Source organism: Ciona intestinalis, chromosome 4 (genome assembly GCF_000224145.3).
Source record: "Ciona intestinalis chromosome 4, KH, whole genome shotgun sequence".
In the NCBI taxonomy this organism is placed as follows: Eukaryota; Metazoa; Chordata; class Ascidiacea; order Phlebobranchia; family Cionidae; genus Ciona; species Ciona intestinalis.
Window position 1 is genome coordinate 2,308,954 of NC_020169.2, and position 16,634 is coordinate 2,325,587.

A 16,634-nucleotide genomic window follows, 5' to 3' on the forward strand; every position below is an offset into this window, starting at 1 on the left:
GTGACAAAATCAGGCGAAAATCAATACCAAGATTTCGTGGGTGATTTTAATGTGACATCTGTAGCGCTTGAAATAATAATAATATTAAATTGGGATGCAGACCAGAAAAAAATTGACAGAAATGCCAAAATGGGGTCATGTGTTACAAGAGAAATCTTAAGCGCTAATTCGTTTTGAAGGATGGCTAAAGCAAGCTTGGGTAGAAGCGGCCGTCATATAAAGCAGCGATGATTAACATGTTTTGAACTCAATGTCTTTGTTTAAGTTATCTATTACTGGCAAGAGGAGAAGTGCGAATTTTGGGAAATGACTTAGTGATATATTTAATCGTTTTGGTGAAGTAAAAATACCATTTTTGAGATGCATTGTTGATAGCGGGAAAGTTAACCGTAGTGTGATTCTTATCAGTGTTTCAGGTGATAATTTTACGCAGGTTATCTAATGGAAAATACTGGAGCAACGAGAATGTGAGGTTCTCGGGATTAGTGATGGTTTTAGTGGAGACATATCGCATATGTGGGTCATGTTGTGACTGTTATGCAACCTAAGTCGTGACCCCGAGCTCCAAAACACGACCAGGTCTTGGCGAAGGAGATACGCTCTGTTTAGCAGTAGGTATCCCTTGCCATTCAAACAGGACAGCTTTGGAGTTCGATAGCTCACTGTATGCCCCGTATTTCCGCTTCGACGAGCGCAAAAGCTTTGTTAAACGAAGTCGTGATTTTTGAGCCTAAATACTTGAAGCTCATGAATCGGTCAAGTCGCGTTTGGTTGGTTTCGTGGCTCGCTGGAATGCGAGGGCGTAGAATGTCTCATAGAGTGATTGGTCACCACGGTTCGATGACCAAGCGCGGGTTCATTTTTTTAGTGACGTATTCGTTAAAATATGTTCCGCAGTCGGCAATTCGTCATGTCGAAACAGTTTGAATATCTGCTTCTGTAATTAGCGTTTGTGTGTGAATCTATAACGGTCTCATGTTTTATTGCCGCAGGCGTATATCCAATAGCAGCCTGGCATATCAGCCACGATTCGTTACTTTTAATAAGAATGCAGGTCCTTTAATAATGAAACCGCTGATGCTTTATCAACCTTCTTGCTTTAGTTAGAAGCCCGACTATTAGTAAAGTTCTAAAGACTTGAAATAATCGGCTTTATTGAAACGCTCTTGATCGTATTAAGGACGTCCCTTCTATACAGCAATTTCAAGCACCGCCGGCTAAATTAACAACGGACTGTCCGTCATTACAGTTTAATTTGATTGAGAAAACGTTAAATTTACGGCATTCAATTCTAGTTAATTAAACCCTATATACCAAGACGGCGCCCGAATCTTACAAGGTCGCCTACGTAATCCCATTGAGTTTTTTCACTGTTTACATAGTTTTACGTTCCGGGTGATCTATCTTATACTTGGCGAGCATCCGACAGGCGACTTGTTAACATCAACTAAACGCTTTGTACGAATTTCAAGTCAAATGTCTTTTTTCGCAGAAAAAACAATAGCGTCGAAACTTTTAGGTAAAGGTTGGGCTATATCGATACCTCAACAACAGAAAATTTTAACGAAGATTTTTTACAAGACTAATTTTAGATTTCACGCTTGGCAGGCCACGTTAAGCTTAGAATTTCACGCAGGAAGTATACGGGATTCCAAACCTTGACATGGCCGGGTGAATGTTAAATGCAAGCGGTTATTTGCCCCCGTTACACACTATACAGTGGGCGTTTTGTAAATTACACGTGATCCGCCCACGCAATATCATAGTGGCGAAATAATAACTTTTAAGATGACTCAATCGCCTTTATAGGTTAATACCGGAACTATAGGAACCAAGTCGGACGGAACTTACATTGACTAAAAATGAAGATAGCCATTAATATAGTAGGGTAGGGAAAGATGGGACACCTTTTCATTCTATTTGGTAGTAAGAAACCATATTCTCACGGGCCACGACTCCCATAGACCGTTGTAAACTGTTCAAAACACGATCAGGATATTTGGATATTCTATGCTAAAGGTATTCCAAGCTCCCCCACCCTACTATATATAAACCAGCCAAATGTCTTAACTGGCGCTAAGTCAGTAAACGCAAAGTCATTGAACTTGGCACTCAACACACAGACATAGTTTACCGTCAAATCGCTCAAATCGACCGGCAAAACTACAGCCAGGTATACGGCAGAATGTCTAGGCTTAAAAGCAGTTGACCACAGAAAAAGCATCAGCTGCTTATTGGATTACAAGTAACGACCAGACGCTTACCAAATGAGCTTTGGGTGCTCCACGTAATACTGTACTTGGAATTGAACTGTGAAAACCGCTGATGGTTGAACGCTTAGGTCACTCGCCTGTAAAAGCAGATCGACTGAGTTAAACGGTTTGAAAAGTTAACAGTCTAACAATATATTAGTCAGTGGTATACCGCAAGTGTGTGGGTAATTTGTTATTATTATTTTTCATAAAAATGTGAAACTCTGCGGTATAGGAAGTCACGCGGATAAGTTTGTGTTAACTGTTAAGTACATGTTAACAGTTCGGTATTTTTATTACCAAACATGAATTATGTGGTATGTAATCACCAAAATAGTTTGTGTTAAGTACACCTTAACATTTCTATCGAATGGTATGTGCTGTTGCAGAAACTATGATAATGGAACGGGTTCACTTTGGCAAGTACGGAAATATGCCGAGACTTCAAATTAGATCCACGAAACCCGCGCAGTGTGAGACTCATTTACAAATCCGTTGTATCCGCAGGCGTTGCATGCAATGTAAACACATGATTTCGAAATGTGGGGATACACAAGGAAACAGTTACCACCATAGACTTAATACTGTGCGAAAAGCACGAATTTGTGGAGGTTTCGGTGGGAAAAGATAAAGATTATAAAATTCCGCAAACCGTTTTTAATCCGATTTGATGAAGGATAATTGCGCGTATAAATTCAAAGTCGGTTTCTTAAGGTCGGAAAGCTACTTCTGCTCGTAAACAAAAGCCAACAAAACAACATATCAGTGACAAGCCTGATCGTAGGTTGGTAGGTATAAAGGACAAAACAAAATTCGTCCAAGTCAACGTTTGGTAATGAGGTGTCTCGGGCAAGTGGCGCTTATTGGACAATGGAGCGCGGAACTGGATACGTTGTCGCAGGTTCTGCTCTTTCATTGTTGTACGAACGTGTTATCAAAATTGCCAATGAGCGGTTGAATCTCAGCCCAGCACACCTGTGATTTGTGCGGTCATCAAACCGCCTTGTGACGTCATAAGGGTGAATTTAAGTACCGAAAGTAAGGGGCGGTGACGACGCAGTTATGCAGTGACCGTGTGCCAATAAAACTTGCTCTTTAAACTCGGAACGAGCAATTTATTGATTTCATTTTGGCGTAGTGCTTTAAAAGTTAACTTTAAATGGCGGATGACGCGAATTAAAGTACTCGCTCTCAAATCGAAAGTGTCCCCCTTAGGACGGTTAAGTAGTCGAAGCGGGGCAAAGCGCAATGGGGCGGCCACAATACACCAAGTACAAGGCGACTCAGTGAATGTATCGATTTGAAGTGTTCGCCAGCAACTCATGTTGCTTGCGGGCCCCGCTTTCTAACTGTTCAACCCAAAGTACCCGACGAAGCAAAGCAAACAACTGCTTGAGACTTTAGATAAGCGAACGACATGAATAACCAATAAAATGTAATTGCCTCTCAGGGCAAGTAAACTCTTACCCGTCGTTTGAGGTCCTTGCCCCATTCTTTTGGCGCGTACTTGGATAAACGCTGCTTCGTGTCCATAAAACGATGCTCATTTTCTGTGTAAAAACACCGGTCACACACTAATTTCATACAGTGTACGAACTATAGGTAAAAATTACTTACCGATAACAGCTGACAGGCCGAAGAAATGGCTCTCTTTGATTGAATACATGGTACATACTTGGTCGAAGACATCTTTAACAAGCGCCTTTGCCTGCGAGGAATGTGAGCTTATTAAAACAGGATGACTTACTGACCAATGAGTGACCAGTGTATGAGATAGCGTTATCTCGCGATAACATTTAGCGATGCGGTGCTAATGCTATCCAGACACGCTCCTGAATAACTTTCATTCTACGTTTGATTCCTGGCTTTCTTATGTATCAGTCATCGTATTTGGCTAATGGAAGTTTGATGTAAAAGGGCTAACATTTATGGTTTACCTTAAAACGAGCGGTACTTCTGACAAATGTGCTACATATGACGTAACAATATCTACGGTGATTTAACTATTAATAATACCGGATATGCAACAATTAACAAATGACGGATTTAAAAGCGCGGGATGCGTAAGATAAATGTTTATACAATAAAACAAGATAAAAAGTACGCATGTGACCTATTGTTTTAAACAAATGCTTATAAATTCGTCATTAACTTTCGAGGTAACCAACTGATGGTTTATTAGAAAATCCCCGACTTGGTTATTTTTAGCACGTTACAGTTACACATACACTTACGTCAAATACCAGAAGAATCGAATCGCCAGTAAGTAGGTGCACACGAACTGGCTTTTTGCCGGAGTTTGACTTCATAATAGCCGCCAAGGCACGTTCACGACGCCCGCACTGCAATTTCTGCTGCTCCTTATCAAATACTGCCCTTTTGCCTGAAGCAGCTTCTTGGTAAATCACAGGTACAACGGTGGAATTCCTCGTTCGAGACTCGAAAACAATAGGTTTCAAGCGGTCCGTATCGGCTACGGTTACTGCCTTACAATCGGCAGGTTTACAGTTGCCTAACTCCTTATCAGGTTGATTACTCCTGTCCCTTTGCAAGTTCTGACCGCAAGCAGGAGCGGTAGCAACTACAGTAAATAGGGATGCCCGCCTGCGTTGGTACGGTGGGCTGTTGTCCCCTTGATTATCGCCGACCGAAAAATGGTTCCACTTGCCCGCGACAATAGAATGCTCACGACTTGTCACTGCCTGCTGCTTCTTTTTGTATGGTATTGCAGAAAGCACGTTAGCTCGACAACTAGAGAGAAACGAAGGTACGAATTAGAGCTCGTTCTAGGTTATAGGGTAATGATTAGGTCAGTACTAATTGACTCTAGCAGCCGCTTAGTTCTGGAAAGTCAATTACTCCTTGCGTTTATACAACTGAACTAACGCAATGATCGCACTACTATCTTTATTCTGTCGTAGCAAGTTAAATATTCCCATAAACCTATAGGCTACCACGCGCCTGTCATAGAATTAATAACTAACAACTGTGTTGGTAAACATAGACTCATCCCTATACCCACAACAAATTTCCTGTCCATTTCACTCACTGTAAACCTGTCCCATAGAAAACAAGGGACAACAGTTTTACGATGCTTTTACAACCGAGCCACTTTACACGCGGACAAGCAATTCAAACCAAAGCATCAATGAATTCGAACCCCGCAATTCTAAACTGCGAGTGCGCGAACCTTCTTCTTTTTTTAGTAGGGAGATAACAAAGAGAATTGCCTTTTTTCTCGGGCGAGAGAGCAACAATTGACCCGATTCGTAACGTGTAAAAAGAGATAAGACAATAGAGCTAATATTGAGTTAACGTTGTGCGTTGTATTTATCTTAGAAAAACAATTTGAGCTAAAGTTCCAGCCAATATCCGGGTAATAACATTCGATATCAAGCATTAGATAGTTTAGAATGCTCAATGATATCTTGATTTAGGAATCTTTAATAAATAAACTCGTTTTACACGAAGGCATGTGACTGTCTGTTTTCATATAAGTTATCTTACGCTCTGTATCCCAAGATAAAATTAAAACGGTTATAATGCGCTTTTCGTTTATAAAATCATGTAAGCAGATTAATCTGACAGTCACAGAAAGCAATGTACACATACTTTCACGCAATTAAACATGTTCAATGAAGTTGGGGTAAGATGGGACGTAATTTCACTCACTTTTCTCGTTCCGTTTAAATAGTAAAAAAAGAATATTTACAGAATTATGTGACCGCAACCTCTCGACCCTGAATGAGCGTTGTTGATTGTTAAAAATACGATTAGGAAATATGGGATTTAGGTGCTAACGGTATCCCATCTTATCCCACTATACTTAAACCACTTTATTATTTGCAATAAATTTCCCAATCTACCTATGCACGTCCAAGCAAGCAGTTAACAGTTTTAACCCAAACTTACCTTGCAGTCGCCTGCGCAACGTGGTCAAGTGCGTTTTCCGTCACATCAATCAGCCCAACGTTGTGCACGAAGGAACACGTCAAACACCGAACCTCTCGGATGTTCTTCCGACTTGAGGAAACCGGTTTCCACCGGATTGGATTAGCTCTTCTAACTTGACCACTACTGCTACTGCGAGGTAATGGTACAGGATTCCAAGTGCCGAAACTTTCAGTTTTTAAGGAACTTCTCTTTTGAGGAAGCGGAACGTTTTCTTTCGGTGGCACTTCCCACTTTATTTGAAACTTTTGTGTCTCCATCAGTTTGTAGCTGAATACAAATTTGACATCGACGCTGAATTACTTCTCTTCGAAACACAACTCTTCTCTAGGAACTACAATACCCACTCAAGTTTTAAGAACGCTATACCAAACGAATTCGAAATCTACTTCCTTTAAACAGCAGTTTCATTAAATCGACATATGAACGAAGAGAAAGACACGGTAGCCTATGCGATGGTTCTATATTAAAAATACCCAAACCAATCATAACTGCGCCTGCAGGGCTAGGAATGTTACGTATATAGTAGCCTAAACAACATTTCCATTTACGACATTCCACGGTAATATACCCAGGACTGCGCTACAACTTACTGTGTGCGTATGCTACAAAACGGTGAGGGGTGTTTTGACAGGGATTTGGTTTCTGGTCCGTCGCTTCGTCAACTAACTAGTGTTGGACCAATCACTTAGTCGCTGTTGTAACCTAATATCTTACGGTTTGTGTGCAAGTGTGTGTTGCCCACTCGCCAACGCTGTTGGATTATCTATCTATACTACAGCATTTAATTCAAACAACTCACGAATTCTGATTCACTTGTATGGTATGTACATTGTTGCCTTTCATTCGGTACAATACTCAGAAGCACCGCTTTCACTCTTCTGAGGTTGAGGCTAAACAGACGTACTCGTGTACGCTTTTAGAGCACATTACACGCCGTACACTTCACGGCGCTAAGTTTTCTTAAAGCTACAACGAACAGTTCAAAGCAGTGACGCGTAGCCAACGCCAGTTCAAACTGTAGTACCTCCAATTTAGAAACGTTGTGAAATTCAACTCGTTGAGTTTTATTGAAAAGATTGCCAACAGCACAAAATTACTCTCTTTGATCTAAGCGAGAATCTGGCCTAGTTTCTTAGCGCGGTAAACAATCTGACGAACGTATTTGTATACTTTAGCCTAATTACCACGGCAAATAACTGCTCTTGTAAACAGGCTACCAAACTCTGAATCCCTGTGCTTTAAAACAATACAATATCTCGCTCTATTGAATTGTCAAAACGTATTCAACTGAGCATCTGGTGTAATCGGGCTGCGTCGCGGTTTTCGGAACTTCATTTAAAGGGGGCTTCATGCGCTAACTAACGCCAAAGCAAGCTATTGAAATGAGTGGGGCTAGAACGACAGAGCTAATATTTGAGTGAACACCGACAGCACACACGAGCCGTGGTGCTTTCAGACTGACAAGAGATGTCGCCGTTTTTTGTGGTTACGGTTTATCGTGGCCATATATTCGGTGTTTGTCGTTGGCGAGATACTATTTGCAGAACCGAGAATGCCATTCTAATATTTCCCCGCGGAATTTGGCCGCCGCCCGACGTGGAAATGAAAATGGCCGAGATATTATGGTATGTTATTTCACGCGGTATTACGAAATTGGTTCCCGATATTAATACGCGTGAGAGGGGCTATACTAGTGTAGACTGCCCAACACCAAAACAAGTCCACCTTCACCTATAAGCATGAAGTATATTGTATTGAAAACGAGCGTAACATTTTGAATTGGCAATTTTGTAACTTACGGATAGTCAAAAATAAGTTTTTTGGTTGAGTGCTTCTCCAATGACGTAATTACTACAAAACAGATCTCGGGCGCTTCTAACGGCAAAGATAGAAAAATATCACTTTCGCATGGTGGCAGTAGGTATACCACGGTACTTTATACACAACAGCTAATAATTAGCCGGTCAAACAGTGCGACAAGAATACCAACGGAGCATTCACCAAGCTGTACAGCAAACCCTAATAAAGCAGCAAAAAACACGTGGGCTGGATACACTTAACTCCCTGTATGCTGGTAGCATCATGGCACAAGCTTGGGCAGAATATCAAGGACTTAAGTAGGAAGTATTCTGTCAGAAGTGCGTATTTATAAAATACATGAGTATTATAAGACAACCGCATCAAAAATGATGATGTTGCAAGTACTGTGCGTAAAGAATGTTTAACAGTTGGTAACTTAAATTAATAAAACACTCTAAAACTAATTCCAATGTGCACAAATTAAAAAAACACCTAAAGTTGACAATATATAAATATAATTTATATGCGATTTGGGTTTTTGTAAGAAACAGTTATGTGAGGCCTGCTATTAATTTTAAGTGGCCTAATTAAAATTTTAGGGGCATTGCACTTTTCAAGTATAAATAGTGTTAGTATTAATGGTTGTGCTCAATGATGGTGGCTGTGGCTTAGGTTTAGTATAAGGGGGAACAGACAGCCTATAACTAGAATAAAGACGTCACATAAACCCAGTTTTCCTTTCCCTGAGTTTGAATGAGAAACTTCTGGCAGGACATGCACAGTGGCCACATAGAGAAAAGTGCCAGCTGAGAACAGCATAGCAATACCAGTAGCGTTGTAGTCCTCAAGAAGTTGCTTGTCTTTCTGTGATGAGATATTATTGTAAATTACTTATCCTCACTAGCCAGAAGACAAGTCATTTTGTGTTGTTTCATACACCTCATGCCAGCTGACGAGTTACCAAGTACGCTACTTTGTGGGTGATTTTTCATTTTTTATGTGTGGCTGATATGCGTGGAAGTGTCTTGCCCAAGGACACATACTTTCACAACAGTAGCAGCGAAGAGCTTTGAACCCATTACCTCTGTGTTACAGACAGGCGCACTAACCAACTGTTCTATATAGGCAGTAAGCATGGGTGATAAAGAGGACATGGAAAAAGTTATTATATTGGAGCATTTATTCTGTACCAAACTTTAATTATACTAGGGTGGGGGTTACACGGTTGATGTTTTCATTTTGTTTTAAAAGCCCATTTGGTGTTTTTATTTTGTTTTAAAAGCCCATTTGGTGTTTTTATTTTGTTTTAAAAGCCCATTTGGTGTTTTTTATTTTGTTTTAAAAGCCCAAACAAAGAAAGTACACAGAATTATGGAACTGTAGTGACTAAAAAGTGCTGTGAATTTTTTTACAAAAACACGAACATAAATATATTGAACTATTAAAGATATCATGCTAAAACGTATTAACATGATTTTCTTATGTAAACATTTTGTTTTTAATATCTTTTTCTTAAATGCAAGTGTCATTACCTGGTTAAGAAGCAAGAAAGTTAGAACAGCTAGTAAAGGTGCTGCCAATGAGAAAGCAAAGAGATGTCGCTTCACTTTACGTAACTCTAGACCTTCGTGTACAAGGAACGACACCAAACCAAAAGCTGCGGGAGCCTATGGGGATTTAAACAAATTTTAATAAAGAAATTAATCAAAAACTGACTTCAGTTAGATTTGATATAAATTTAATAAAGGATCAGAACGTCTATGATGTTGTATATATACCACATGTTTCTATTCGGTGATTAAGGATTTTATTAGTATTGTGCCATAGCGCCATCGCCATCCCTTAAATTTTTTGGATCTATTTGTAGCAAAGCATATTTTATGAAAAAATATATTTTACCAATTTACACAACATATAGTAGGGTGGGGAAAGATGGGACAACTTTTTATTTTGTTTTGTCTTTCTTTCCGTTTGGTAGTAAACAAAGAACATTCAAAGAATTATGAAACCGTATCCTTACGACTTCCACAGACCGTTAAAAACTCTTTAAAACACGATCAGGTTATTTGGAAATTATTTGTTAAAGGTGTCCCATCTTCCCCCAACCTACTATACATTAAAAGTTTTTTTTTATTGCTTGCATATAGTTTTGGATACCCTACTACTGTAATTTATTCAATAACTTCTTAAGACTGGAAAACATCCTGCAAAAAAATCCAACATTAAAGAAATTAAGTTCACTTACTTTGTGCAGCATTATAGCGAGAAACACAATGAACTGAAGATCAGACCGGTCTGTACTTGCAGCTGCACCCATGGCCACTCCATCTGCTGCAGCATGTACCACCAGTCCTATTGTAGCTGTGTGACCTTTGGATCGCTGGTCAGGCTGCTGGGATCTTGCCGTGCCAACTTTGCTCTGGTTCAATTCATCTGATATTGCAGAAATTTCACTGTTATCTATGTCGGACGCCTCTGAAATTGAGGGTTTCACAATGTGGGGAGGGCTAGCACTTCTGTTGTGAGAGAGTGGTTCATACCAACTCATGTGAGATGTGACTAACTACATAACTATAAATTCTTGTTTTTTTTTAAATTGTGTTAAAAGTACTAGAAAATTTGTAGTTACATTTATTGCAAATCTTTTAATTTCTGCAACAACAGAGAGACCATAAACTTGAACATAAAATCTTAGGGAAACTACAGTAATTTATATCAGTATTAAAAATCAGTGCAATCACAAACTATTGCGAACCTATTAAATGTAATAATAAACTAAAAATATATAAAAAAATAGACTTGTATTTTTCGGATACATACCACATGTAATGCATAAGTTTAAAAGCATGCAATTTCTACACAGATTTTTGACCTAAATGTGCCCACCTAATCTTATTTCAGTTGGGTGAGAATGGCCAGCTCCTCCAAGTTGGTCAACAAGCAACATAAACACAAATCCAAGCAAAAGTGAAACTCCAATAACATGGTGGGGTCCTCCTGTGTGGTGGTGCTCATGCTTTTTAACATCTGGGGAGTTTTATAGAAAAGAAAAACATTTTGGGGGCACACCGTTGCTGTTTAACTGTTTTAATAACATATTTCAAATTAAAAGTGGGTAAGCTTGCAGCTAGATGGGTCAAACGTGGCCTAAATTCCAATTTGGTAAAGGGTATCTCGACTTAAACCCCAGGAAGTAGGAATAAATGGCATGCCAACTTAGACCTTACTCAATACTCACCCAATTTGGAATAGGAGTCAGAGAACCAAGTTTTTTTGGGGAAAGGAAGAAATTGTTTGTAACTTTATGAAATGTTAAAAAGAGTGCCTAAGGAAATGGATCATCTAATTTATTTAAGTCGAAAAATACATGAGGCACTAAGTGATAATATGCTTATAGTAAAAAGCAGTATATATATAATATATATATATATTTACGATATAATTTGTTAATGTTCAATGCCGTAGCTACAAGTTTAACATCGTACGATTGAGCAAAATTCTACATACCTTCTACTTCTTCAATGTGAGCACTTTTAAACAGAACGCCTGTTTCATCCTCACTCTCTGACTTCTCATGTACATGAGCATGATCTGTATCCATACAACAAAGGTTTTAAAGCAAGAAAACAACTTTTTCAAAAACACAAAGAAACGTTGCTATATATTAATGAACCTAACTAAAAAAAATGGGCAAGGCAGTTTTATAAGATTAGTGTTCTGTTTCATACACTTTATGCCCGCTTACGAGTTACCACAAATGTTTTAGTATTCTTTGAATTAATGTACAGCTGTTGAATTAGAAAAACAGAAATTGACAACCGGGTTAAAGTAACAATAACATGCACATGCCTTGAACTCGTCACCTCTGGGTAAGAGTCAGGCATGCTAACCATTGTGCCACTGTACCAGACTAACTTGTACAAGGTATCCACTAACTTACCCAGGTTAGAAGAAATAACTTCAACAGGGGGTGTGGTGTACATTGTTTGAACGCCTTCAGGAATAATTACTGCAAGTGCTGTACCAACTAACAGTCCAGCACCAAAGATGGTAAAAAGTTGAATTTTTCTCTGGGAAAACATTACAATCAATGAAATTATGAAACAGAATAAACTTGCCATAAATTAAGAAAAGTTCTTAGACTGATATTTGATAACCGTTGAAATTATTAAGTTAAGCAGGCATTTAATATGCAGGTAAAATGTATAAATGTATTATTCAATTAGAAACTGTATATGGGTATTCCTACGGATTAGTTTAGCACTTTAGCTGTTTCTATTACAAAAAAAGTTTACAAAATTGGTTACTGTTAAGTGTTACCTAAAAAAACAATTTTATTAGGATATAAAATTATTATATACAATACATAGAGATATAGCCATAGGCCTATCTCAAATAAATATCATAAACAAATATATATATTACCTGTGACAAGGTGCACGCAAGTGGTATCCAACCTGCAACCGCACATCCTATAAACATAGCAATAGATAGAAGGCAGACTGTCCAAAACTCTGCCATGTTTTTTTCTTCTGATTCACTTTTTACCACATATGGTATTTAAACATTGGCTATAGGTTAAAAATAAAACAGATGAAATAAATTAGAAATTGCACAGTAGGGTAAAATGAACATTAAGAGTTACAATTATTTAAACATGACTAAATTAACTAAAATTGCGGAACAATTATTAAAGGATAACACTTAACAGTGACAGAAAGATAATAAAACAACCGACTTTTTACATGGTTGATCAGTGTCATTACAAATTGGAATACCATGCTGATAGTCGATAAAATAACGTTTGTAGTAGCTTTATAATAAAGGCTTATATTGCAAATGCCCCCTCCTTAAATATGGGTAGGCTAGTATCAGTTTGAGCTGTAATTTTATTAATATTGACCAAAGAATTCTGCAGAGATAATATGGATGATCTGATACTGTTAGAAGTGGTAACAGCGAGGCCTTGTGTCTTGTCCAGTCTGTTACAAACTCTCTTCATAGTGGAAGACACACCACGACACAAGCCATCATGCTCGTCGTTAATTGCTCGCCACCAGCGAAAGTTTGCCTCTCTGAGCTTTTTATGAAGTATGGAGTTATAAACAGGCGCGATTAAATTTGGAAGAGTTTTAGGTGTACTTGTTTGCACTTCTGTTGTTGACAAAGCGTCTTTATTTGTCTCATCTGTGTCTAAACCTTTTGGTAACGCTACATTTGTTTCAATTGTAGTAATTACTGTAGTATTTGAATTAGGGACATCCGTTGGGCTCGAGTTTTGTGTCTCGCTTGAATGAAAAGTGTCATCTTCATCACTATCTGATGCTTCACCTTGTATTACAATCGCAGTTCCATTTTCGCTGGCACTCATTTTAAACAGAAAATTAAACAGCTACTTGCCTATCATACGCTACGTAAGAACCTACAACAAAAGGCAGTGTGATTAATTACAATGACTAATCAATAATCATACAACAGGAACACAATGTGCATGCCGCATATGTCTAAACGGGGAGTTTGTATGCTACACTGAAACTGTGAAGAAAAAAAATTAATAACTTCACAAAATTATACAGATTGATATAACTATCGTTATTCAGGATATAACTATAGCTTTTGCTTCATAGTTTAGCAAAATGTGTATTTAACAACACAGCACACTGATTGTTATGGCAAATTGAAATTGCAAACACATGCGATACTTCCCCATTTATATATATCATTGGTTCGACTTTTTATGGTGCAACACATTTTTTGGGGGTGGTGGCTTCTTTTTAGGGGGTGACCATTTTAGAAAAGCACTGTCCACTGGTAAACGAGGTCGTTTAAAATACTGTGATCTGAGATGTTCTTCTATGTGTTTCTGGGTTACACAAATGACATGCTGCCCTTTCCAATACTTGACCATGTTAAGAGACTGGAGAGAAGAAATAATATCTGCTTGTGTAATGCTTGTCATTTCACTTAAATCCTTTATAGACAAAGTGCCCCTGAAGTCTCTTAAAATTTCAAGCAGCACCCATGTCCAGTAGCTTCTGTAGCTGAGTTTTCCGAGGTCAGAAAGAGGTTTTTCTGGTGATCCAATTTGCCCTTCAACTTTTGACAGCTCGTAGCTAAAAGCGATAAGAAATTTACCATATCCTTTTCTCTGAAATGGTGGCAGGATTAAAATACAAGCCAGGTTGTTGCCATCTGGTGATTCCTTCTCCTTTGAAAAGTATCCAACTGTGTGAGCACCATTTCTATCCACTTCTGTCATCACGTAAAACAGAAAGGGTTCAACATCAAAATATAATGTTTTATGATCTAGAAACAACTTTGCAAGCAGGCACAGGTTTTGGCAGTAAATTTTATGGTCTTTCCCATCTATTTCATACACAGATATCGTGCTTTTTCTGTAAATCTCCCTCCCAGGCGGTTGTCTCCATGTACAATCTGACAAATGCTTTCTGTATGTGGATTCGAACCTCATATACTTGAAACAGTATTCACACACGTTTAACTTTGGCTGTTTCCCATATTCATCTGGGTAAGGTGAAAAGTACCAAGCATCAATCTCATATTTCCCCAGTTGAATCCGGTCAATGTACTTGATTTTTGTAATAGCTTCATGCTCTTTCTCTAATGCAGCAGTTGTGGGATCCATTTCAGCATATGACTTTTGCACATGGTTGATTTCATCATGCTTTCGCTTCTGATTCCGGGTCATACGATTGTCAGCATTTTCATTTGGATCTCCGGGCTTAACCACTGTAGCATTGTTCTCCTGCACTACCTTTGTGAGGTCAAAACGTCCCGCTTCAACCCACTCATCCAACCTCCTATTATAGCCACGATAATGAACATAGTACTCATGCAAATCCCCTCTCAGTGGGTTTACCCGTTTTTGAATAACTTCTGCGATGTGCTCAGTACTATCACTGCGCTGACAGTAATACTGGCCACCAATGACAATTTTACTATCATGGCTTTCACTTTCACATTTGGTTTTCAGTTTTAAAGACGACGTTTGTGGTGTTGATTCTTCAGGTATTACAGGTTTATCAGGCTGCTGTGCAGGTTTTACTGTTGCCTCTGGAGCACTTGGTTCAGCAGTACTATTTTCACCATCCATTTCAATTTTTTTAAATATGCCTGTTTCTTTTAATTCATTTACATGGCTGTTAAAACATTTTTTTACCTTTGTTTAATCCATTCCATTAAGTTAGGTGTTTCTAGGACTGTGAATTAGACTGCCCTACCAAAAAGCTATACCTTTATTTGTAAAAACGGTGCGAGTGAAGAATCGCCCCCACACCTTATTTGCTAACCACTAACCCCTAGGTTAGGGGGTTAGTGGTTATCGGGGTTAGTAGTTAGTGGTCATAGGGGTTGGTGGTTGGGGGTTAGCAAATAAGGTGGGAAAGGGAAGACTCTTCACTAGCACCGTGAAAACAAACAAACACTAGCTAAACCACATTTAATCGTAAACACTGGCTAAAATGTCTCATCGCATGTCATATATAAATCGTACCGACGTGTAACTTTTACTTACGTACGATGTTGCTGCTGACTTTTATTTTTTGTTCATTCAACCGTGGACATATATTTTGGTTCATAGAGATCGCAAGAAAGGTTCAATAACAAGGTGAAGCCATTTGTTTTGCCACCGGTTTTAAGTTGTAACTTTAATAAGCTGTAACTTCATGTTCACGTATACATGGTATATCTTAATTAACTCTGGGTATTCAAACTTTAACACTATACTGTCCTGGTTGGACGCAATCTTATTAGAATTTATTTTATGGTTGGTTATTAACAAGAAAGACATACGTTTTCCAAAACTTATCTTGTAAATGTAAAACACAATGTTTGCAATAGTGACACATGAGGTTTATTTAACACATTTTACACAAAACACACACTGTTATATTTAAAGCACTTAAACTGTTACAAAGATCAGCTTTTGTAATGGCACGCACAGCAGCACAACCTCCGATTAAATGTTCACGGTGCGGAATTTCTTCATTTAGAGTCCATTTAACAGTTCTTCAAGGTTATTTTCAAAGATATCTAAAATAACGTACAATTTTAGGTTTGCAATAATACCTTCTTTATAAGCAATTATTTATTGGCATATATAGGGAAGGTTTTATAGCGAGACAAGCCAGGGGAACTGAGATTAAGACCAGGATTGATCTATTAGCTCACTGAATATGTAAGAGGGTGGGGGGGGGGACGGTACACTTTTAGCACAGATATCCAAATATCCTGATCGTGTTTTATTAACAATTAACAACGGTCTGTCTGGGAGTCGCGATGATCCGGTTTTATAATTCTTGAAATGTTTTTTTTTGTTTATTACAAAATGGAAAGAGAAAAAATGAAACGGTGTCCCACCTCCCTACAGCCTACTATATAAACACATAGCCCAGTGACTATAATACATTAAAACGGTGTTCTTATCTTTACCATACGAATTTATATCATTGCCGATAGTTTCCTCAGATGACTCCATTTTCTTTGAGTTCCAATGCCATCTTCTGCAACATTATTTTAGGCGATATAAAACCCATAAGAGTCTAATAATATGCCTATTTCGAACTTATAGTAGGGAGGGAGAAGAGGGACACCTTCGGGATCCTTAGA

The 16,634-nt window shown here is 38.5% G+C and overlaps 3 protein-coding genes and 1 long non-coding RNA gene across 5 annotated transcripts; all 4 read right to left on the reverse strand.

Moving 5' to 3' along the window:
- Positions 1–1,956: 1,956 nt before the first annotated feature.
- LOC100182960 lies at positions 1,957–6,938 on the reverse strand. The gene is made up of 5 exons (XM_002125059.3): positions 6,165–6,938; positions 4,487–5,003; positions 3,870–3,960; positions 3,720–3,802; positions 1,957–2,350 (listed from the first exon to the last, which is right to left on the reverse strand). Exons 1-5 carry the CDS (start codon positions 6,461–6,463, stop codon positions 2,261–2,263), a joined length of 1,080 nt encoding a protein of 359 aa, XP_002125095.1. The 5' UTR covers positions 6,464–6,938; the 3' UTR covers positions 1,957–2,260.
- Positions 6,939–7,935: 997 nt separating this feature from the next.
- Positions 7,936–12,598, reverse strand: LOC100182194 (zinc transporter ZIP9). 2 transcript variants are annotated; one of them, XM_004225914.4, is made up of 7 exons: positions 12,432–12,598; positions 11,947–12,076; positions 11,514–11,597; positions 10,893–11,033; positions 10,252–10,439; positions 9,539–9,673; positions 7,936–8,870 (listed from the first exon to the last, which is right to left on the reverse strand). In XM_004225914.4, the coding sequence occupies exons 1-7, from the start codon at positions 12,525–12,527 to the stop codon at positions 8,655–8,657; spliced, it is 990 nt and encodes a 329-aa protein (XP_004225962.1). In that variant the 5' UTR covers positions 12,528–12,598; the 3' UTR covers positions 7,936–8,654. The 2 variants fall into 2 exon arrangements, with proteins under 2 accessions (XP_004225962.1, XP_009858303.1); XM_009860001.3 differs by having other exon boundaries at positions 10,252–10,481.
- An 830-nt stretch (positions 12,599–13,428) lies between these two features.
- Positions 13,429–15,226, reverse strand: LOC100179857 (histone acetyltransferase KAT8). The gene has a single exon (XM_002131268.3). The coding sequence runs from the start codon at positions 15,118–15,120 to the stop codon at positions 13,726–13,728; it is 1,395 nt and encodes a 464-aa protein (XP_002131304.1). The 5' UTR covers positions 15,121–15,226; the 3' UTR covers positions 13,429–13,725.
- A 630-nt stretch (positions 15,227–15,856) lies between these two features.
- Positions 15,857–16,563, reverse strand: LOC113474201. Its single transcript, XR_003395840.1, has 2 exons — positions 16,458–16,563; positions 15,857–16,058 (listed from the first exon to the last, which is right to left on the reverse strand). It is a non-coding gene; the product is annotated as an uncharacterized LOC113474201 (long non-coding RNA).
- Positions 16,564–16,634: the final 71 nt, after the last annotated feature.

Excerpts from the sequence above, each read along its gene's own strand:
- LOC100182960 (XM_002125059.3), bottom strand. The coding sequence starts at position 6,463 with ATGGAGACACAAAAGTTTCAAATAAAGTGGGAAGTGCCACCGAAAGAA. Across the intron at positions 3,803-3,869 it reads CGGCCTGTCAGCTGTTATCG|AAAATGAGCATCGTTTTATG; the intron begins GTAAGTAATTTT and ends GTTTTTACACAG. Across the intron at positions 2,351-3,719 it reads GCAAGGACCTCAAACGACGG|GCGAGTGACCTAAGCGTTCA; the intron begins GTAAGAGTTTAC and ends CTGCTTTTACAG.
- LOC100182194 (XM_009860001.3), bottom strand. The coding sequence starts at position 12,527 with ATGGCAGAGTTTTGGACAGTCTGCCTTCTATCTATTGCTATGTTTATA. Across the intron at positions 9,674-10,251 it reads TCGCTATAATGCTGCACAAA|GCTCCCGCAGCTTTTGGTTT; the intron begins GTAAGTGAACTT and ends AAATCCCCATAG. Across the intron at positions 8,871-9,538 it reads CTTTCTTGCTTCTTAACCAG|AAAGACAAGCAACTTCTTGA; the intron begins GTAATGACACTT and ends ATCTCATCACAG.
- LOC100179857 (XM_002131268.3), bottom strand. The coding sequence starts at position 15,120 with ATGGATGGTGAAAATAGTACTGCTGAACCAAGTGCTCCAGAGGCAACA.